We start from the raw sequence: 23,776 nt of genomic DNA, 5'->3' as shown, positions 1-23,776 counted from the left end.
ATTCTCTCCTGTAACGTTACTGCAAAATTTTGTGGCTGGCAGTCGGGAGTGGGTGGAGAACTGAGTGAGGCTTCTAACGTCATCCCCTGCGTGACAGGTCCTTTGCATTGCCATGCATGGACGCTTGGGCAGCCCTCGCTTCAGCCTGACAGTGGAAGAGGCAGAAATGGCATTCACAGATGTCTCCCTGAGGAAGACCAGCTGTTTTGGGGCACTCTGATAAAATGCCTAACCCCAGATGCTTGGTGGTCGGGGTACCATGCCCAGACCTCCCGCGTTTTTCTTTGCTGCAAGTCTAGATTACTCTAATGTACTCTAATACCCCTCTGGAATGAATGTGCTGGGGGCTTTGGATACTGTTAAACTTCACACATCTGTTTTGGAAGGGCTGATCTGCTGCCACCTGCAGCAGAGAGCACTCCCTGGCTCTTCACGGCAGGAAAGGCAGCCCGGCACAGCAGCACCCTTGCCAGGCTCACCTTCGGAGACCACGGCTGACCTGCAGAGCATGGGAGTATTTCCCAGCTCCCGGGGCCAGCCTCCGCCCCGGCTGCTCTCAGCTCTGTCAGGATGACATGCTCCAGCCAGATTCCCCCTCTCTCACCTTCCCCAGCCTCTGGTTCCTGCAGACCGGGGCAATACCATTCGGTTGCTACGTTGCTATGCAATTTATATGTAGCCAAAGATGAAGCCAACTTACAACCACTTGTAACCAGAGAGCACTTGTACTGCAACAGGTACAAGGAGGACTCTCTGCCCTTGCTGGCAACCTGATCTAGCAATGTTTCAGCTCACGCTGCAAATTCAGGAACGATTCATGTCCAGTCTGGTTAGTTATTTAAGACAAGCAACTGGTCTGTGAGCAGTTGGCTATACACAGACCATTGACGCTAATAAATAAGGCTGTAAGAGCCCAAAGTACTTGTACACATGTACAACTTCAAAGTAGGTCCACAGTATTTGGACCTATTATCATTCCCTCCTCATGCAGAGCTTCCCAGAGGAGCTTCAACTCAGATTTTTCAGAAACATGATATAATTTGCCCCTAACATGTGGCCAAGGTGCCTGTGCCTCTTTGCCCTTTGTTACTACAGAAAGTCAGATTCAGCACGGAGGCCCGGTAGCTCTGCAAAGCTCTCCAAATGGCAGAGGATCTCCCTCTTCTGCTGTTCCCTCCAGCTCCTACCCCCCCCAAAATTTTCATTTGGATTCAAAGCACACAAAAAGGAAAATCCATAAAGTTGCAAGCCAGACTCATCCATGGCAATACCAGAGCCTGGCTGCTCAGATGTCACAAATGCAACCAAGACACCCAAAGCTCTCCAAAACCAAGGTCCTGCCAAACAGTGCCGACAACCTATGCACATCACAGCTCCCAAACACACTGACCAGTTTCCACTGACCAGTTTCCAGGGCTCTTAAACTACTTTAACTTGAAAATCTACCTGCCCACAAATGCAGATGTGGGGTGACATTGGCTTTGGCTCTCAAACTAGAACATGACCATGTTAACGTATGTCTGTGTCTTAATCACAGTGCAACACAGTGAGATTTTGTGCTGCTTTTTGGGAGGGAATGTTGACCTATGAGAACAGAAAGAAATCTCTGCGCTAGATCTTATTATAAGAGCCACATTCTAAACTCAGTAGAGTTTAGAAGGTGTAAAAGTCTAATCCTTGCATATCCATACGGCTCTATAGAAAAGGGTCTCCTCCTACTTGCATTTGCATCCACCACAGTTGCTGTTAAATCCCACCGATGTTGTAACTCATGTTTTCACCATGCCTTTTTAAAGACTTGGAATGCTATACAGAGAATAGCCACAACCCTTTTTTGTTGCAGGCGATCTCATTTGCCTCTTGCATTTGGCAACAAATGTGATCTCGAAACAACTAGTCTCAAAATCTATGTGAATTCAGATAAGCAGGCACGTGCCCTGGTGTGTGACACTAGTCATGGAGATATTCCTTTTGCTGGTGGCTGAGGGAATTTCATTCTCAGGAAAAAAACCTTGTTGCACTTTTACAACTGGTTTAACAAGGTTGTTACCTTGCACTGGTGCTTCCCGAACTGCCTCCTGGTTGTTTGAAACATGGTTTGGAGCAGCGGGTGGTGGGAGAGATGGACACTCCTCTGTCCATTCTAGAGAGGGCAGAGAGGGAAATGTTACTCGTTTCACAACAGCACTATGAGGTCCTGCACGTACACACACTGGGAGTGTGGGGTTCAAGCAGAGGAGACATGAGAAGCATGGCAAGAGAGGAAAGAGAGTCACGGAGAGAGGGAATAAAATGAATGGGATGTTCAAAAACCAATTCTGGAGGACTCTCTATGTCCAGGTCAACTGATCCGTCTGCTGGGACACCCTACCTCACACTCAAACTTGGGACTTGATTTGCATCTAAGTGGTCTCGACATTTATATGAAATCTATACCTCACGGCACACAGGCATCTAAGCAGAAGAGCTGATGTTGCGGGCAATGGGGCTGCAGGAGGAATGTTGAAGCCTAAATTATTTTCCCCTTGGATAATAACTGTTGTGAAATAACTTGGTGTGAAAGCTACGATGGTACCAAAACAAACCCAAATGCCACAGGCCCCTCGCTGCAGTTGGGCTGCATTTAAAGGAAAAAAAAAAAAAGAAGAAAAAAAGGGGGGAAAAAAGGAAAAGAAAAAAAAAGTGTTTTAAAATAATGAAATTACTTCAGATGTTAGAGCTTGACAACACCCAAAGGTCTTGGGTTAAGAAGTCTCTCATGCAGAGGGGTTTCTCTAATGCGCACGTAAATGCCCATTCCTCATCCCCTTTGAAAGCCTATGAGTCCCAGTGCAGACTGGAACAACACCAGCTACAGTGAGTAACTCGATGGAGCAGTTTAAAGAGGAAAACATGTGTTTTAATTGTTCCTGGGAAGCCTAGAAACTTTCCAGAAATAAAGGACGTTAAAAGAAAAATCTCTCCCCTTTAACAGGGGTGAAAGCCACTATGTTTCAGTGGTTATACGGTTTAGATTTTCTCCTTTGCTGCATCTTATGTGAAGGGCATATGCAACCTTTCCTGAGCACATCATTTTGCTTTTAAATGCTAAGGCCACAGAAGGAAGGACAAACACATTGGCACGGTGCTGCCAAGGCCAGGGAGGGCACGTTCCCTCATGAAAACCCCAACCATCACGCCCTCGGTGGTGCCAACCTTCTGGTGGCTGTTGCTGTTGCTCAAGCTGTTTCTTCCTCTTTGCTTCAAGAACTGGGTTTTCATACTGTGTCTTCCGGTTGATGTGGCTGGAGATGAAAGAGAGCAATAAATTAGGAAACCCTTTATGTGACAAGCAGGAATGACGGCCAGGCATGAAACTCCTCTGAGGAAAGGAGTGAAATACCAAACAAACCCAACAGCAGTGTATGTGGAGCAAGACTCACCTAGTGATGCCAAAAAGCATATTTAGGAAAACAAGCGGATTCCAGTATTGATATGATGTCTTGAGTAGGAATGGCTAATTCCTTCAAATACATTAAAGTAGTGACCTATCTGTGAAAAATGAGATTAAAGCAGAAAAGGTGCTCTGTCTGATTGCATTTTAAAAGACATATATCATCCCTATATCATCCCTGCTTTAATCAGATTCCCAGAGGTGCAGTCATTCCCTGGCTCGCTGAAGTTAAAAAAAAACCAAAACAAAAACCCCAACAGCTGGTAACATCTGTCAGCTATCTGATGAGTGCACACTGTTAACAGGGTGTCTTAAAAATATCTGCGGAGATGCAGGCTATGAGCTGGAAAGCTGGGCTCCAAATGGATCAAAATATATTCAGAATCAGCCACCAGCAAATACTCCCAGTGGACACCAGCATTTGGTGAAACTTCAGCTGCCCTCCTTGGAGGGCCATTAGGCAGCTTTTGACCTGTATGAGATGTTTAGAGCCAATACTTCTCACCAAGCTCAGGGAAAGGGAAAAAAAGCAGCCCAGCCCCAAACACGGCAGACAAGCAATGCACTCCGCAGAGGATTAACCATTTCATGAAACCAAATGACAAACACCAGCCACAGATGCCAGGGCGGTGGGGGCAGGTCTGGGGACTCTCTGCAGCTGATGGCTGCAGCTGAGATGAGCTGCTCATCAACTGTTCAAGAGCAATTTTTCAGTAGTGATTTTGCTACAGCAGAGGAGCAGATAGACCTTGGAAAATTATATTAGCTTAAAGCCCATCTTTGTATTCAAAGCAAAGTTTACCATTAAGAACTTGCTATTTTATTGTCTCTTGTCCCACGTCTTTATCAAAAAAAAACCCCAAAACCCCAAACCTGAATGAACAACCAACCACTTTTTCAAGTATTTACAATAGAAGCACTCTAGATAGTTATGTTCAGAATTTTTTTCTCCTAAAGATCAATATTAAATCACTGGAAAAATATTTAACTACTCAAATAAAAACAAGTTAATGAGTTCTGTAAAAGATTTCCCATTTCAAGATATCTTCAGAAAGTTAAGAAAAAATGATAACTACTTTAAAAATCATATAAACTTTTTTATGATACAGTTGTTTCTCAATAAAAACTATTATGCAATAATAGCGTGCCTGAATTGGAAGGAACAGAGACAAATGCTCAAATTATAACCATCTTGCTAGCTTATAGATAGTAAGTAAGTTGTTCAGAATTTTTTTCTCGTAAAGATCAATATTAAATCACTGGAAAAATATTTAACTACTCAAATAAAAACAAGTTAATGAGTTCTGTAAAAGATTTCCCATTTCAAGATATCTTCAGAAAGTTAAGAAAAAATGATAACTACTTTAAAAATCATATAAACTTTTTTATGATACAGTTGTTTCTCAATAAAAACTATTATGCAATAATAGCGTGCCTGAATTGGAAGGAACAGAGACAAATGCTCAAATTATAACCATCTTGCTAGCTTATAGATAGTAAGTAAGTAAAAGAAACTTATGTCTCATTGCTGTTACTTTTCTGTTTAATTTCATCACTAAGGAGTGCCACAAAACTAATGGGCATGTATATATAAAGTGACAGGAAAAAATGCTGTAAGACCTCTTCGCATGGCATTTAATAGCTGAAAAATATCCTTGATGTCTTTGGTAAATAAATGTCAAGCCTTAATTACACAGTTTGCTAACCTTGTGTCCCTAGGCACAGATGGTAGGGTCAGAAATGAGCCAAAGCAGACAGAAACTGTATTCCATGTCTATTCTGAGGGCTATCATAAGCCATCCTACCAGACAGGAGTATACACATAATTAAAAATTCATTTTATGGGGTCCGTGATGAAACAAAACTCAGATCTCTGGTTTCCCAAGGGAGCTATCTGACATCTAGATAAAGAAGAAGCTGTTCTAATTCCAGAGAGAGTCCCATTAAACCTGTAATTCTATTCACAACAACACAGCCTGACGCAAGAACCTCTGCTGTGGCTGTTCGGTCACACAGGCTCGTCCATTCCTCCTTTTGAGTGTCTTCTGACTCGTAACTGAATTGGTGGTCTGCTTTGCACACTCGTATGTTGATCATAGCGCTATACAAAGGGGACTGAGCTCAGTTAATTGCAGACTTGTTAATGTTCTCCAGATAAAAGTATTTTGTGAGGTGCTGGGGCTCCTGCACGCCCTGACCCAGGGGTGCTCCTGTCTCCCCTGAGCTTACCCCTGGAGCTTACGCAGGATGTTCCTGTCTCACTTGAGCCCACCTCCACCCCAGGGTGCTGCTGCCAGAGCCCACCAGAGGATGGGGAAGGGCAAGCAAGGCAGAGTTCCCTCTCCCAGCCCCTATGGCATCCCCCAGCCTGTATAGGGGCCAGTGTCTCCTCCTCCTCGGTATGAGATGCTACCAACAAAGCACAGAGACCGCTGTGGAGAAAAGCGTTCCTCCACCCGACAGCCACACCACAGCCGGAGAGCAGCACTTACTCTACATAGTAGACACCATAGACGGGATCCTCAATTTTCTCCCAACCAGCAGGCAACTCTGGAAATAGAAAAAGCATTACTGAAGCCTCCAATGAAGTTTTTTCTGACAGGTCCTGCTCAGCGTGCAAAACTCATCAGCAGCTCAGACTTCGCTTTGAACACTTTTCAGACCAATCACAGCCTCCTTTTAGAGGTTGGCATAGCACGGCACCAATGTCATAGCCTGTCCCACCAGTGCTGGCTTAGCAAATCAATGGGAAGATGCCCATGCCAGTCAATTTTAGATTTGCTTTTCTGCATTAAATGAACAAATGATCAATAAATTTCCTTTCTGGGAGTGCCTCAAGTACCCTCCTGGTTTGACCATCATGGCTTTGGATGGAGGCACTGCAGTGGAAGCCAATGCAGGCAACAGGCCAGAGGCATTTTAACGCCAGCATATGAAGATGGGTGAGATTACGGCAAGCAATTGTAGCACACTAACAGAGAGACCGCTTTCATCTCCTGTACCAGGGCTGAGCCATTTGTGCTCACCGCTGCTGAAAAAAGGTTTTTTTGACTCCTTTCTTAGGGATCTACACTGCATCGCTCCTCCGTGAGCAAAAGTGCATCTCAAAACAGGACAAAGTGAGTTTAACATAAACGCCCAGCATATGGAATCCACCCAAGTGGGGCTGGCACACACAGATGTATTTCACTGCATAGCACTTAATGTAAAAACACATATTGCCATAATCACATGTAACAGAGATTTCCTTTTTTAATTAGCATAATTAACAAAAAACAGTTCTGAAGATGAAATTAACATTTGGAAACGTATCCACTTTTGTTCCTGTTGATTTTCTAGACTGCACATAGTACTTTAACTATAATTAGTGAATGTAATAAAATCACTTCAGCATCCAACTGAGGGTTATTAAAGCTGTATGTACCACTTAAGGGCCTGATCCTTGTCCCACTCATTTAAACACAATGTTCCCGTTGGCTGTGGGTACTGAAATAATCTATTACCATTAACAATAGAGCGGTGTGTTTGTGTAACACTATGAATCAACTCGAAAGAAGGCTCCACCACGCTATGGACTGTGCAAGTGTGGTCCTTGCCCCACAGACTCTGCACACTCATTTAAATAAAAATAATAATAATTTAAAAAAACCGTTGTCAGATAACACAAGTTCAAATACTCCATGCAAAATAATTCCTCAAAATTTATCACTAAATTGACAAGACTGATAGCAAATATTCTATGTTTGTTTATTATCAAATGCAAAGATTTATTTTCATTCATGGTGTCAACTGCTGAGCCAATACAATCAACAATGGCCCATTAATTAGGATAAGTGTAACTATCTAGTTCTGCATTTATAAACTTCAGCTATGTTGCCATAAGGATAGAAATATCTCCAGACTGGAGATGAACAGAATCTATACAAACACACATGGACTAATTACTCAAAGTTTATGTTTGTGTTCAGAGTTGGCTGGAGATCAGATGAAATCGATTTTCATGGTTTTTGCTCCACATGTCCCTTATTTGCAGTTATAAGGTAGGTTTTCCATTCTCATCATTATATTATCCTTATTGGGTTTAACATCTTTGGATTCCTTGAGACATAAGCAATTAAATGCAAGCCAGTGCTAACTTTTGGGCATGAAAATACTCCACAATTTCATCAGCAGATCGATCTGAAATGAAGGCTTCAGAAACAGATATTCCTTTACACTGTGCAAGTGTATGTGAGAAAACGTTAGAAAGCTAGAGGCCAATCTTGAAAGTCTTTTCGCAAAGGGAACTCTCAGGTTTGCAAAGGAGTCCCATATGGTGAAAACACTGTGGGACTGGCTTAAAGAATTTCAGTGCAAGTAAATTAAGACCTAGCATACAATCAGGAAAATCACAAGTTGTGGCAGCCGTTTAATTCTCTGCACTACGGTGAAAGAGAATGGTAAAGAGACCAAGCTGGAGTGGAAGAAAAAGAAAAAAAAAATGAATGGGGGAAGGGAGAAGTAATGCACAAATGCCTTAAAATGAGTTTTCCACAATTTTTCCTGCTAAATATCTTTTACCTGTTTTGGACTACTAAGTGTTTTTGATTTTTAAATCTCAAACAAAAATGTTTTGCTTTTCTTTTGTTCACAAAATTTTTGGTATTAAATTTTATTTTTTTCTTTTCTTTTAAAGAATTTTCATGGAAGGTCAGAAAACCAGCACTTTCCTAACCTCAAAAATGGTATTGTGCCAAAATCTTTCCAATTTTTTTATCTCTGCAGCTTTCCATTTAAGGAACACACTTCTATGTTTTCAGAAGTTACAATACACAAAACTGCAGCTTTCAGCACATTACTTGTTGATTACGTAGATGCACTTTCCAACTTCTAAAAGCCTCTGAAATTTCTCTAAAGCAAAAGGCAATATTCTCCATAGCCATGTTGCACAGTCTGGCTTCTTAGCGGCTTTAAATTATTCATTTCCCTTCTCTACCTCTCCTGCCAAACTGAAGATGACCCAGAGCATTAGATTTTATCACAAATATAAGATTTCCAAAAACATTTTGCATCATTAGGAGTCTGAGTGAGCCATATGGCTTTTATTTTGGTACCTCCATGCAGCACTGCAGTCTCAAAGCATTTGTCAGCACGTGAATTCAATGCACAGATATCCAATTTTACATTTTTAAGTCTGGGATAAATACATGGATTCCTACTGAGATGCTCTTGTTTAATATCCAACCCTACAGAGGGGATGGATGGATTCCTAAAAAAGAACCTCTCCAACCACCAGGGATTTTGGTCACACCTATGCATCACTAAAAAGGAGCTGGAGGTGACTTTGGGATACTGAGCTCTTACTGCTCCCTGTGAGTCCAGGAGGATCTGCCCAAGTGTACGTCAAATTCTACTCCAAAGATTAAATTTTTGTGTCCTTTGTATAACCTTCTGTTAAAAGAGAGGTGATCTATTACTCCATATTCAATCCACTTCTTTGGAAAACAAGAAGTTGTGCAAATGCTTCAAGTTTTGATTTTCTTATGTTTAGAAAAGAAACTGTTAATAAACTAAGAAGCTAAATATCTGGCAACAACCAGTTTACACTAATCATGAGTACGGTTAGTGAACAGGCCATATGTTTTCATGCCCCCTCCCTAACGTTGCTGTAACCAACTGAGCCATTTGAAAATGTCTGTCTTTACACTGCAACATTGGCAGATCTCAACAGTATATCGAAGGGCTGTGAGCTCAATAAAGCTTATTGGCATTAAACCAAAGGGAACATCTCGTGATGTCCGAGCAAAACACTTGTGTACGCAAGTGCCTGCAGAACTGGGGTCAGGCTTATCAATTCATGAGTTTCCCTGCATCTATTTTTTCAGCTCTTCTCTTGCACTAGATCCTGATACCAGACTGAAAGAAGGGAGCATTTCCATTTCATTATTGCCTCTAAATTTGCTTTTCTTTAAAGTCTCTCTTACTTTAAGTCACCCTTGTGAAGACCTTCATGAGAAATCTTTGCGGGTTGTTGGTGTGCATCCATCTGTTATTTGTAGATTATTTGTATGAATGCTAATGTACCACTAAAGTGACTGCGTTCTTCTTTAAATTGTCATTTCTTTCAAATTCTGGCACTAAAAGAAGTTAGGCCTCCAACATTATTCCAGGCGTATTATCCCAAAGAACAGTTCCTGGAGTAGTGTTAAAAGTCCACTCAATACCTGCTGGCTGCTGATGCCGTACCAATCACGCAGAAGTGGGAAGCAGAACACACTTGCAAGTCATTACAGAAACCAGAGGTTAATTCTCTGGTAATACAATCCTCCAGTACGCAGGCCTATAAACTGTAAATACAGTCCTCTTTAAAAGCAATAATAGACCTAGTGGAAATAAAATCCTATGCAACCTCTTACGCCTTTCAGCTTTCCAAGTGCACTAGAGCATAGCTGAACAGAAATAACAACTACCTCCACCAGCAGCATAAACAGAATGAGCACCGCTGAGATTAGATACCAAGACAGAATTCTTCACAAAAAGATGCAGCAAATAAAAGTGTACCACATCATCGAAAATCATCTGTTTATAAAATCACCTGCTGAGGCAAAATTTTCTGCTGTTTCATTCACAAGCTCAGCAGAAGCATCCTATGTAATTCTTAAACTTTCTAAATCACACTTTGCTTCCCCTCTCTGGGAAATGTCTTTGGCCCCGGTGAAAAAAAGCATCATTAGCTACTTGATTTCAACTTTGGCATCTATAAGCTTTTTCCTGGAGACAGTGATGCCAATGGAAAAGCCCCTGACTTCTGCAGGGTCCAGGAGGAAGCAAGTTGGAACAAACTTTGTAAGATTAAGGTTCTCCAGGTTTCTTCAAACTCTGAACCAGTAAGAAAAACACTGTAGATCTGAAGCTACGGGAATATTAATGCTTTGTGTGCTAGGGAAGTTTTGCTGATAAATTAGGCTTGTTGAAATAAAAAAACTGAAAGATGCAAAATGATACAAAGGAGAAAGTAATTAAAGGCTTAAAACAGTGCAGTTGAAGTCAAACATCAAAACGAGAGATGGATGATTTACCTAGTTCACTGTCCAGTTCCTCCGTGTGTACCCCTTCTTCTCCAAGGGAAGAGCAGTAAATGAGACAGAAAAAATTAAAAGAAAATTTCAGATACCAGCACCAAGCAAGAAATTCCCTACAGCAAACAGCAGAACCAGCACTAATTTTCTATAGACCGAGCCCAAGCTTCCCATTTATCACCCTTCAGTGATCAGAATATTGATGGATCTGATGTAGATAATGAAAGAACTGCGTTCTTGCATTCTCAAAAAATCTGTATCAATTGACTACCTTCCATGCCACAGTTTGATATGGCACAGGAATACATTTGTGGTGTTCTCACTGTAGCGAAGCTTCTCCCTCAGATCTGTATGGTCCGACCTTTGCAGTCCGTTCTGTAGACACACGGATCTATCAGCAGGCCAGAGCTGAATACCAATGAAGAAATCTGAGAGGAAAACCTTGCATCTAAATAAGAACTAATGTAGCAAGGTTTTCAAGAAAGTACCTAAATTTATGTGCATACAAGGTCCAATTGACTTCACTGTAACTACTCGGATGATTTAAGATAGACATGAAGCGAAGCGCCTTGTTTAACTGGAGTCGCAGGCCCACAGCGAAGAACAGATGCACTGGTGAGGCATATACAGGAATGCACCGGTTTGAGCGGGGCACCTGGGACAAAGATCACATAATTTTTCAAACACATGAAGCCATCAATATTCACTGTTGCTCCATTTATCATTATCTGCTCCATATTCATAAGTTAACAGTGACACAGATGATTAAAGTATTGCTTAGCCTATAAGTAATAATAATGCAGTCTGAAAATGAAAGATTATGACAAAACCAGAACAAAGATGGTAAAAACAATCTTGGACCTAACACAGTAAAGTATAAGCCACATAAATGAATGATAGAAGCAAACAGAAGATGTAGCATCACAGCATTGCTTTTGAAAATTTGGACACCTAAAAAACCACCTCCGTGACCTGTTTGCAATATATTCTACCAAAACAGTTGTTCAGGACCGTTAGCGTGAAATATGAATTGCAATTTCCTTTGATAGCCTGAACAACTGGAAACGACCAAAAACTTGTTAGGGACATGGATCCTGACGAAGAAAAAACACAAGGCAACTGCACCCAAACAAATCTGAAACGACATCTAACATTTATAAAAACCACAAACAGGATGGGATCGAGCCTGAAAACTCACACGCAGACACACACAACAAACAGAACAGACGAGGAGTCCCACTGACTTCAGTGGAAATACTCCCAACAGTGAGCCTTGCCAAAAAACGTCCAACTTCTATGATGCAGTAAAAATAACCTTCTCTCTTCTTTGTGCTCACATTGTTTTCTAAAACATAATTATTCTTATGTGCAAAGCAAGATCTAAGCAGCCAAGAAAAACAGTGCAGTGCACTGCTGTACCTATGAAGCAACTGGTTTAATTATTGAATGTTAAAAATATTCATTAATGAGCAACTTAGTGAATGAAGTGAAGGGGTGTGGGGGAAGATGAAATTAGCTGATTTTAAGGACCTGACTGATAAACAAAAATGCCACTACTCTGTAAAATTATGAACTTCATTGAATACGAAAAAATACCCAGCTGTATGTTTCTAATCCCAATTAAATAAATTATCCCAATGCTTGTTTTATAATTGCTAAGAAGACAAGAGGTTTGAAAGACTTTCCTTTCTGCGAGGAGACTTAAAACTGTTTAACAGAGGAGCTTGGCCGCCCGCTGTTGACTCATCCTACCGGCTGCTCCTTGCCCTGTCTCAGAGCACAGCGCGGGGCGCACTGACCCACAGCGGCACCTGCCGCTTGTTGGCATCACCGGGGCTATCGACGTAGCGGGAGTCTTGCTGGGAGAGAAAGCCAGGACAGAAGTTGTGCTTCAGGGAAAACTACCTTCTGAAAGAGGAAAGCTTGTGCTGAGACTTTGCAACCTCCTCTCTAAACTGCCAGCAATGCTTAATTGCAAGGAGGAGGGAGCTTTGCCTGCATACGCTATTATTTAATTTTTTTCCAGTTCTGATTACCCACTGACATATCCATTTTTAGGCGCAGAGCAAGGCCTTCATTAATCCAGCTCCCTCTGCTCGCTCCTTGACAGACGACACCAGTTGTTAAGGATCTGAAGCAGGCGTCAGCTCGGTATGCTTGGTTTTTGCCTGGGCTTTGCACATCCTTGCGGTCTGGGTGCATGCTGCGTTGTGCACTAAGAAGTTGGTGACCTGCTTCATCGTGGCAGCGAAGGCTGCACAGGCAAATTCTCACATCCTGCAAAATCTCACACGTGAAAGGAAGCAGAGGTTCAAAAACTGCATGTGCAAAAATAGTTAACAGCAGTTCTGGAGGCCAGATTTGAACCTACCAGTAAAAAAGGGATGAAGCGAGTTGATCCTTTTCTGAAGTAAAATCATAACTCTTATTGAGCTGACTCACACCAGTAGGAGGTTAATCATATTATGAAAACTAATTTTACAAGGACAGCACCAACACTGACGAAGTAAACCCTTCAATTTTTAAGATATGTCTACCATGATAGCATTGTGCTAGCCAAAATTATGCATTATAATACCATCAGCTTTCCTGGTCAGTAGACCAGAATTTCCACACAGGTTTTCCCAAACATTTAAGTTATTTTGATCATGATTCCCTTTTTCTTCCAGCATCTCCTAAAGGATGCAGGGAAAGAATCTCCTTTAACAGTCCTGCATTTGGCTGCTCTAAATTGGACAGTGGCTTGCATTTCCAACATCTCAAGGAATACAAAATTACATCAGTGTAAATTTTCAGTGGCAAACATCTACACTTTCAAATGGAATTTGTTTTCAGCAATCACAACACTAAGCGGACTGTCAGAATTTAACAGTAGAAGTGAAGCAATTGAGTTATTTCTGCTCAAACAAGGAAATAACAACATAACTCTTTCAAATTCATGTAAAGCAGGTGGTTGAAGCGTAACACAATGGAGCACACAGAGACTCAGTCGCTTCCTCCTACACAGCGATCCAAGGAGCGAACATGTTAGAAAGCTTTGAGTCTTGTTCAGCATCAGCAACTAATCAAATGTCTTTGCAAAAACAGAGGCCTCTTACTTCTAGCACCTCTTTGATTTTTATTAAATGATCTGCCATCTCAATGGCTATCTTACATAGACAGACAGTGATTTTACAACAACGTAACGGATATTGTCTCTATGCACTTACTAATAAACTTTTTTTTTGAGTATTTCTGAACAGAGGTTATGGGAAAGGGGAAAAGGAAAGGAAGAAAGCCACCTAGAAATGGACCAAACGCATTATTATCTCACTATTTTCAGTCTCTTACCATCATCTTCACATTCTTCTAGAGGCTTCTGCTGTTTGTTCAGGCACCGTGGATCTAGCCAAGATGTTGTTTTTGTGTTATGGCTGAAAACCAGAAATGGAAATATGACCTTTGTTAATAAAGCAGAGCTGAAGTATCAGTGACATAAATGTATATATCCTCTTTGTTATTCAACAGACCTGAAGGCATACTTTTGCTTCAGAAGAAACGGCATTACGATTTGATGTTCTGCAAACTAGTCTACCAAATCACAAGAATCTTGGCATTGGAAACACAAAGGTGGAAAGTGAAAATACACAGATCAGCATTCCTGACTGGAAGGGTGCACGTGAAAGCTGCAATATTATAATATTAATTTCCAAACTTTTGTCTTTGGTGGTTTGTTTGTTAATTCCAGGAGCTGTCTCTGAGCCATTTGTCTCCTGATGAAAAGACAGAAGTTTCGCTTCCTTCCTAAACCATGCGGTGACCTTTGTTCCTGCAAAAGACCTTTGACATTTGTCTAGATTTGACCCAGGCATTAGTCAAAAACAAAATTTCCAGTGAAAACTTTTTAATTACACAAATAAAAATGTTCTGCCAAAGCCTTTGATGGAAGTTGAACAGCTTTACTTTCAACCCTTCCTTTCTGCAAGTGCCCTGACAGTATTGCGATGCTAGTCCCAGCAGTGAAGGCTGCATAGTAAACAGGCTTAAAATACATTTTTCTAGAAACTATTTTCTCCCATCATTTCATTTGCATACAGAGACAATCTTGTAATATAATGCCTCTTATAGAATCATCGAATAGTTTGGGTTGGAAGGGACCTTTAAAGGTCATCTAACCTGATGTCATCTTAGACATAACCTGCAAAGATAGCCCTCCAGTCCCTGAGGTATCATTTATCTAGCTTAGCCTTTAACACTGCTTAACAGTTTTAAGTTTCAGTACTGTAGTAATGCTATTTACTTCTCCTTCAAGGTCTCAGAGAGGTTTACAAACTTAACCTTAGCCTCACAACAGTCTCACAAAGCTGGAAATGCTGTAATGAGGGCTATGATCCCTGAGGAACTAACAACCGACCAGCAAACTTGTATTTTACTGTGAGAAGAGGGGACTGCCCTGCTCCTAGGATCTGAGTGCATAAATAAAAGGTCCTTGTTTTACACATCCCACTACCCAGCCCTCCCAAGGCAGGATGAGCAAATGCATTTAATCCTTTTGTGTGCTTCAGAGCAATTAATCGCCAACTAGAAAACTGAATAGCAGAAATTCAGCAAGTCAGGCAAATTAACAGCAATAAACCAGAGGGGTTCTGCTAACTTATAAATAAGAAAGTCTGTAGTCTAGCTGAGAAACAGGGCGGTGGGAGGAGAGCAATGAAATATTTGCATATTTCTTGCAACTTTTTCTCACTCACCGAAGGCTCACAACAGTGTGCTTTGCTGAGGCACAGAAAATTTAGCTAAACACCTTTTAGATCATACACTCAGAGGGACAGGATTGTGTTAGACCTGTAACACGCATAGATCTACATGCAGGGTAATGAGGGACTGGGATACTTTGTGTAATGAAAATCCCAATTAAAGCACCAGAGAAACGCATCTCAAGAGCCAAATTGCTTCAGCTACAAGCCATCAGGATCGGTTATCTGACACGCAGCTCTGGCCCCACTGGACCTGTGCTGGTTCTGTGCAAGCAGCTCAGATATTCCCATACTGTTCCCTTCAGCACCCTGACTTGATAACCCAAAGCGCTGTAGATGACGGTACAGACATCTGAGCCAGCTTGGGTCCACACAGCTCATTAGCTTGCTCTCTTAATTTGATACAAATCAAACTAAATTGTTTCTAGGCTCAGGGTGTCCTTAGAATTAATAGAACTGCAGTCATTCAGTGCTGCATCCACACTAACACATTCTTGCACAAAAATCACCCCCTATGTATCCTCAAAATGGTCAATCTGCACTGCAGGGAAGGAAGCAGTTGGTGTGCTACCAGATCTTCATGTCAGACAGACAGCCGTGTACGCAGGCTATATTTTTCCACTACATATATGATTCTCCTGCAAAAGGTCTAACAAATTATTTAAGGTGCTACAGTCCTGCATTGCTAAGAGAACACACGCACATAGAGAATACAGTAACGATGGGGATGGGTTTTGGGGAAGCTGCTGACAGCAGCAGAACCCCTTGCTGAAGCACCTGTAAAGAAGGACAGCAGGGGCCCATGTGGGGACAAAAAAGGGAGCAACCAGCTGCTTGGGCAGCATTTAGTGCTCATCATCTGTCTTCCTCCAGGGAGGAAAATGGCAGGCTGGATGGGCTATTACTCAGGCTGTGTTATATACATTAAAGCCAGAAAGTAAGTCAAAGAACGAGGCACCCTGAGGACATAATGAGGGGCAGAATACCGCGTTTGGGATAATGAACACATTTCAGTTTCATCTGATATGCAGCTGATGAGAATTTGCATTGTGCCTACTAGACTTTGGCTTACACTAGGGGGTTGGTGGAGCCCCTTCAGGTAATTGAGAGCGCCCTGGAAAATGGCCTTTTTTGCAGCAGCCCTCTCCCAGCTGGTGAAGAGCTGCTGTGGTGCTCTCAGTCCTCCCAGCTCCTCAGATCTTCTGGCACTCTTCTCTGATGTGTTCCCCTGCCACTGCAGCCAGGGGAAAACCTGCTCTGATGAACCTTTCCTTGGCCCTGTCCAAAAGTCCTCTCCCTGATGATGGAGCAGGACTGCTCCCCTCACTGCCCTAATCCAGCATGATTCTCCGGAGTATCAGAAGGGGCATTAGCAGAGGAGGTTCTTCGGTACTAACTGGCCACTGGCTTCTGGTGCACAGACAGAGGATCTCAGTTTCCAAGACCGCATTAAACAGATCATCAAATCCAAAATCAATTCTTCACCCCCTTCCTCTACTTGGGCAGCTAAGGGCTTGAGTTTCAAAAGCTAATTGAATTTTAATGCCTAGCTACACTTTGGGCAAGAAATCTCTTCCACTAACAGGTCCCATTTTGTAAGTTACTCCTATCTCAATAAATCTAGACAAGTATAATTAGAGACTATTATTTATGGCATGAAAAAATCAATATCATCATAAAACTGCTGACAGCACTCAGCTCTTAGGCAAAGTCTGCAGAGCACGAGGTACTTCTTGCTTTTCCAAACTTACTGTGCCTACCCTGCACTGAGCTATGCCTTCTGTAAACCACTGGAGCATGTTAACACTTTTGGCCCATTTGCTCTGACGAGAAGACATCACACAAAGTCCATTCCCTGGCTCTGCTACCACCTGAGCACGACCAGAGGAACCCTCTCTGCTGCATTATGCACAGAGGCAGGCTCCAGAAATGAAGTCTCAGCCCTTTCAATTAGGAGCTTTCATTCCACCCGTGAAAACAACTGGCCCATATTTTATAAGTGTCTGTTGCTTTTGTAACTACCCTCATAAAACGAGCAATTCCCCCTGCCTTTGAACTCAGGAGTAATTTGGATGTTAATCCAATCAGGAAATGCAAAACCCCTTCAGAAGCGGTAAAGGACTTACAGATCTGCAACATAACTGTATACACTAAATATTTCATACGCACACATACACACACAAAATGCATCCATGGAGGTTTACTTATGCCCAGAGTGAGAGAGATGGAATTAGAACAACAAAAATGTGCTTTACTCTATAAAATAGACTTCTCCGTTCTCGGTGTAGGCCATCTCCCAGTTTTCCGGCAGAGGACCTAGGTTATCCTCGGCAGAAGGAGGTAGGTATTGAGGGAGGTTCTGAGATGGTTCCGTGGTGGGAACGTTGGTGTGGCTATCAATCGCGGACGGTGGGGCTGTCTCTCTTACGATATGCGTATTATGCTCGTCTTGGTCACCAGACTCTGCTGTAGAATAAACAAGCACAAATAAAATTGAAAATCAGTCTTTTTCTCCTCCCATTTGCTTCTCCGGGTTTATCCTTACAGTTTTCCTCTCCTTGCTTTTTAATTCGCAAGACACAGCAACAGATGAACTGAGGGCAGAGACTCCGCAGCCTTTTTGCCAGCAGGGAGGAGCTTGCTTTGCCCACACACACTCTGCCAGCCAGACCCTCGCCAGCACAAATCAGAAGCTGTGATCAGCTACTGTGTTCGCTCTAATAGGCCCTGCTGAGGTACCAAAGTCTTCCAAGCTGTCTGAGGCCAGGGCTTACTGATGTAGATGAGTTCAATGGGCTTCTGAGCAGGCTTACAGGTTCACTCCCGCAGTGCCAATTGTGGGACAGGGATTAGGAGAATAAAATTTCCTGTTTGAAGAATGATCAAAAGGGGAGATTTTTACAAGTGCAGAAGGTAGCCAGAAGCTCAAAGTCAACAAGTTAATGGTGAACGACTTTACTGTGGGGCGTTTTTTTAAATTAAAAATTAAAATGAATGTCAGCACTACACCATGTGTCCACATGTTGCTGCTCACTAGTGCCTGTTCTAGCTGTCTGAGGAGGCTTATTCCACGGCTCATCACTGTATCCTTCCAGTCAAAGTCACTCAAGGGTATTTTATGATGTATCTGGCCCTCCTCCCTCTAAGGAAACATTTCTGATGCTTACATCCCTGCAGTTTTGAGCTGTATCCATGAAATACTGCTGCTTATTCCCTCCACCCCTAATCACAGTAAATGCTCTCCACAAACCAGGGCTGGGCCCCTAACTCCTTCACAGAGAGGTTTTGGCAACAACAGATAAATTCTAAAATTACCCCTGTGTCTAGCAAAGGGATTTTCACTGTTTGGTTCTTGCAGGTGTTGAAAATCGACGGCAGTACTTCCAAATCACCTGAGACCACCAGTCTCCAGTACACGCAGCAGGCAACACACTGAGCAAAAGACAGAGAGATCAGCGTCACGCTCTGCCAAGTCCCCAAGCAGCGGGACTGAAAGGGCTTCACAGCCAAGGTCTCGCCTCTGCTCTCCCGACCGGAGACCACTGCCATCCTCAACTCACAGCCCACAGCCTTGGCTTTTGGGGGGGTCGTTAACCACAGCTCGTGCTATTGCTAGTCTGTGTGCTGCCTTTACGAAAAGGCAAGATACTGAAAATAATAAACTGGGAGAAGAGGGAAGAAAAAGATCTAGACTATACTAGTACCCTCAGCTGCCTGCTTTCTAGCCTTCCTGGCATTCGATATTTTTAGGTAGAAGCTGACAAGATAAAGAAGCATGAATGAATCATTGCCAGCTTAAGACTGCGAGTGTAAACATGCCAAAGCCTGGAAAACACAAGTCACCGAGAAGTCTTCTAAGGAAGCAGGAGCATTTTAATATGGCTAGCACACTTACATGTGAAATAAGCATAAGGAACCACTTTGGTATACGAGAAATAACTCTTTTCTTGATTCTGTGCCCATTTAATGGAGGCAAGGGGCCAGGGTATGATAACGTTGTGACAAATGAGCTGCACCTTCCAATATTTCATCTTGTGAAGGAAAACAAGGAAGAGAAATGATGCTAGAGTCAGTTCAGGGGCACCAAACTGAGATGGGCAGCAAGGAGGTCAAACAGCATCTCCCACCAGCTTCCTCTCAAATTCATGTCCTGTGACAAGGGCTGGGGTTGCTGCCATGTCACAACATGTGAGAAACTACCCTTAGATGCAAAACTTTGTAAAGGAGCCGGTAAGCAGAGACAGAAACTCCAGCCCGGGAGGGATTAGGCCAGCCAGGAGTGATTTGGGTTAGAAAGATGTAACAGAGCGCAACCCTCAAAGCCATTTCACAGTTTGGCCCAGAGAGGGTCAAAGCCAAATCTCAGCCTAAATCCTTTTAAAGCTCTATACAGTTCTTAGAGCCAGGACTTTGGCAGGTAGGAACTGGCATGACAGCTCCTATGACCCATCAGAGGCTGGGAAGGAAAATTGTCATGGTGGTAGGAAGTGACCAGAGGACAAAGGACCAAGCGCCAGTGATGGTGAGCACCCACAGCAAGCAGCTGTGAAAGGCTTGAAGGTGTGGATGATGCTGCTTGCTAAGTACCTATCTCAAAAGGGAGCTAGGAAGATGAATTCAGTGTTTGAAACTGAGCTGAGGAAGTAATGCTCTAAGCGCTAACAAATACTAGGATTGCAGACGTGGGGAAGACCTTTTGCCCCTCAGAGCTTCACAAACTTCCAGTTCACTTCCGTGGAAACTCAACTGATCTCCAATAGTATTTTGCTCTGAATCTGCCTGCACAGCACTGGACTTCAGATTGCAAAAGTTTCCAGTGATCTTTCAGCCAATGCTCGAAGGTAGCCATGGTGGGATTGAGATCTCTGTTCAGCAGGACACAAGGCCTTCATAAAAATAGAGAGCTTGCACCCATGCTTCAGACCTCATTCCTGCAGCAAGCAGCCCTTGGTTTGCTGGAAGGTACCTTGGAGAAGAGGACCTAGTACTTGTATGTGACGGGTATCTCTAGATGCAAGGAAGGGGAAAGGACAGCAGCGTATTTTGGAAGGAGCAATAATTAATTTCAAATGTATCCTGGTCGAGCCATTTCATACTATTTATAATGACTGGAACCGTCAACCACAGCTCAACTCTTCCTCGAACTTTCTGCAACTAATGGATTTGAGCTTTTCCCCATTTTTTCTCATCAAGCTCAATCCCACAAGGCCTTTTTAGAAGACACAACTGTGCATGTTATCGTCCACACCCAGACACCTGCCATCCCGCTGCTGTCGGCCAGTTCTGTCTGGGATTGACAGCTTTGCAGGAAACCCATTAAAAACAAAAAACCACAATAATCCCCCTCCAAAAATCTTCCCCATGTATCGTAACTGATGGACTGTGATATTTTCGTTTTACCTGTGAAGCTACTGCTCATTTCAGGTACATCATCCTCTTCCTCATTCTCTGTATGCACTATGCCAGCATTTTGCATATCATTGTAAGACTTGGTTCGCTTTGGAGTCGACTGCTTGGAGCCAGACTGCAGGTTTTGCAAAGCATCGGGGGAAGTCACTTTCCCACTGAGGGGCTGGCTGGGAGGCTTGGGCGTTCCATAATAGTTACCTAGGCAATAGAAACACATTTGCATCTTCAAAAGAGAGCAGTTTATAGCAGCAAGATTTCTATTTTATTTTCTTTTCAGTTCCATTAAAATCTCTGTCTCTCCCCACAAGTAAGTACATAAATAAACTAACACACACCATTCCCATTTGGGGGGGGCATATTTCATCCCTAGAGCAGACACAGAAATATTTCTTGCCTTTTAAGTTGTTCTTGTTGAATCTAAAAGGAGAAGCAATGGTTGCATTGTTTAGGTGCACTGAGCATACAAGGGCTAAAACAAAAGACAGTCATGGTGAATAGCAAAACTTCATCTCGTTACATCTGAATTTCAATTAGTAGCCTTTTTACATGTGTGCACCCACACAATGCTGTGGCAGATCTGGAGTGAGCCCGGCAGAAAATAAAAAATTCATGTCTGCCATCACCCAGATAAGTGATGAAAGGCTCGACGGCCTGCATTAATACACAGGTTCTTTTAGGGTGGATGTTGCATTTAAAAAGCAAAACCTATGCTCTCTCTAAAAGAAAACTTTGCCAAAGGAGATTAAAGGAAAGGTACCACTTGGCACTGCTTTCTTCAAAGAGGAAGCTCAGCAGTTGGGTCAGCTTGGGTAGAAGTGAACAACCAGACCTTAAAGCAAAACTTGAAAGGACAAAGACGCACCCATAGTTACGCAAATGCACAGTCCTTGGCAGCCATCGCTAGATGTGATGCAAACAGTGCAAAGTGCTTGGGATACTTTGCTGTCATTGACCGTGGAAGAAATACAGAATAAGTGCAGGTTCATTGATGCCAGAACCCCACAGAGGTATTTCACCGTTCCTGTTTCACCTCAAACACCACAGTAGTGCTTGACTTGCCCTGAAACCCTCCACAGGAATCTCAGGTCTGGAATCGGTTCCCGCAGCACTGGGCATTATGGGAATTCAGGCCTATTGCAAGGCGCATCTTCTACTTTTTATACAACGATCTGTGATATACAACAGTTTTACATAAAACTCCCCAAATTTTCCCTTTCAAGAATTATTATTAATTTTCATTTGCCACCTGCGGATTCCAAGGGTGAACTTAAAAGTTCTCCCTACGCTCTCTGGCATGACAAAATATAAGGGATGCTCTCCCATATAGCTTTGTATAAACCCATGTGGGGGTGCACGCATACAGCTCCAACTGTGGCAGCAGCACAAAATTTTTCTCTAAAATATACATGTACATTTGATTACATTCTTCATCTATCTCCATAGGCTATGTATAACCTGAAAGCATTTTTCAATTTTTCAGTACCTAATGATGTTATATATTTAGTATCCATTCCCCAGAAAGCGTACATGCCCCTTTATTACCCCTGTTACACTAGATGGAAACCACATGCCAAGGGCAGATTGTGCAAAGGCACTTTAAAACCTCATCTGTGCTAAAAAGCATTTTTTTTTCATTTATTTTTATACATATGCACGTGTATTTTTGTTGCAGAAGCCAACAACATCATTCATACACTGAGCAATGACACTGAGTTTAAAGTTAGCTAAGCAGCTCTGCATTGACCTGCCCCACTGCTGGATGCAGTAGTTCCACTCACCCGACGCATTTCATACTGCTCAGCCATCACACACTCGAGGTTCAGAATGACATATCCTTATTTCAGTTTGGAAGTACCAGTTGTTTATCTCAACTCCTGTTTAGCTGACTGAACTGCCTTTCCCTTTAGAGCATCTAAGCCCCTTATAACCCCGAAGCTGTGCGTGTTGTCAGCTTTAGGGTAAGGCCACAGGGATCACGCACACCCCAGCACTCGCAGATCTCAACCTGAGACTCTGGAAGGTCTCTGGACATATCAGGAGCAAGGGAGACCAGGAATCATCCTGGCTCAGGCTGGCAGAGTCCACCTGGGAAGACCAGTTTGGACACACGTTGCTATCTTTCCCACTCACTGCCTTCCAAGAGGAGAAAAAGTCTTTCTTACAGAGCTGAGGCTGGAGAAGTCGGAGGAGCTCCTATCTCCACGTTTTTACAGCCGGAGTACTAGGACAGCAACACGTGCAGGTTTGTCTTAACAAGGTGTGTTCGAGCCTGTATACAATGTCGTGGATTCAGCTCCATAGGAGCAGCAACACTCCGCAACGCTTTCATCTTCTGTTCATCATTTCAGAATCTTAAATGTACATTCATGCATAATTTATAGGGAGAAGGAAATTACTTCTTCTGGAAAGAGCCTCTAATGGGGATGGAGGTTCCTCAAGCAGGTTGCAGTCGCTGCTAGAGAAATGATTCTTATGCTCTATATACTGCAGGACTATTTTATACAAAAAGAGGAGGAATGGGGGAGAGAGAGTGCAAAGGGAAAATACAAAGGTAGGTGGGCAGAAAAAGGATAATCAACCCTGCTCCCATCCCATCCTCTTTGGCATTTCTCCCGAAGAATGCTGCCACTTTGGGTTTAGGGTTTTTTTATGGGTTTTTGTTTGTTTGTTTTTACAGAGAAAATGTGTGTTTTCTAAGCATGTTAACTGCTAAGCAGAGGTATCCATGTGTGTGCTATATAAGTGAGAACAGCTTTTATTTATGGCACTGCACATCACTATTTTGAGCAAAATTTATTTCAGGTCTTTTGTAAATGGTTAAATCTTTTTTGCGATGGATGCAACAAAGTGAATGAAAGGGATATATAGATGTTGCTAGTGTGGATTTTTATTTCTCCTGGACAAGAACAGAGCACAGATGTTACCATCCCTCCTCCAATTACAGAGAAATATATGATTATATCTTTGAGTTTTGTTCCTTTTCAGTTCCTCTAGCAACAAGCAAGGCTGGAGTTCCTAACAGTTCACGAAGAGCTGTTCCTCAGCAGAAAAAAAGGCTTCTTTAAAGTATTTCAGGTTTGCCTACACCAAAATCATTAGTCACTTTTCAAACCAACCATGGTTGTTGGTACTACTACCAA

General features: G+C 42.6%; 1 protein-coding gene across 1 annotated transcript in view; it reads right to left on the bottom strand.

Moving 5' to 3' along the window:
• Window positions 1-23,776, bottom strand: part of MAGI1 (membrane associated guanylate kinase, WW and PDZ domain containing 1) — a 322,237-nt gene that overhangs the window by 60,270 nt on the left and 238,191 nt on the right. The window contains exons 4-9 of the mRNA XM_009284383.2: window positions 20,628-20,834; window positions 17,483-17,693; window positions 13,822-13,904; window positions 10,492-10,527; window positions 5,926-5,983; window positions 3,196-3,284 (exon numbers count right to left, since the gene is read on the bottom strand). Of these exons, the coding sequence (XP_009282658.1) occupies window positions 3,196-3,284; window positions 5,926-5,983; window positions 10,492-10,527; window positions 13,822-13,904; window positions 17,483-17,693; window positions 20,628-20,834 (684 nt within the window). The remainder of the gene's footprint in view (window positions 1-3,195; window positions 3,285-5,925; window positions 5,984-10,491; window positions 10,528-13,821; window positions 13,905-17,482; window positions 17,694-20,627; window positions 20,835-23,776) is intronic.

This window comes from Aptenodytes forsteri, unplaced genomic scaffold (assembly GCF_000699145.1).
Source record: "Aptenodytes forsteri isolate BGI_AS27 unplaced genomic scaffold, ASM69914v1 Scaffold53, whole genome shotgun sequence".
Classification (NCBI taxonomy): Eukaryota; Metazoa; Chordata; class Aves; order Sphenisciformes; family Spheniscidae; genus Aptenodytes; species Aptenodytes forsteri.
This window is presented reverse-complemented; position numbering and strand designations above follow the sequence as displayed.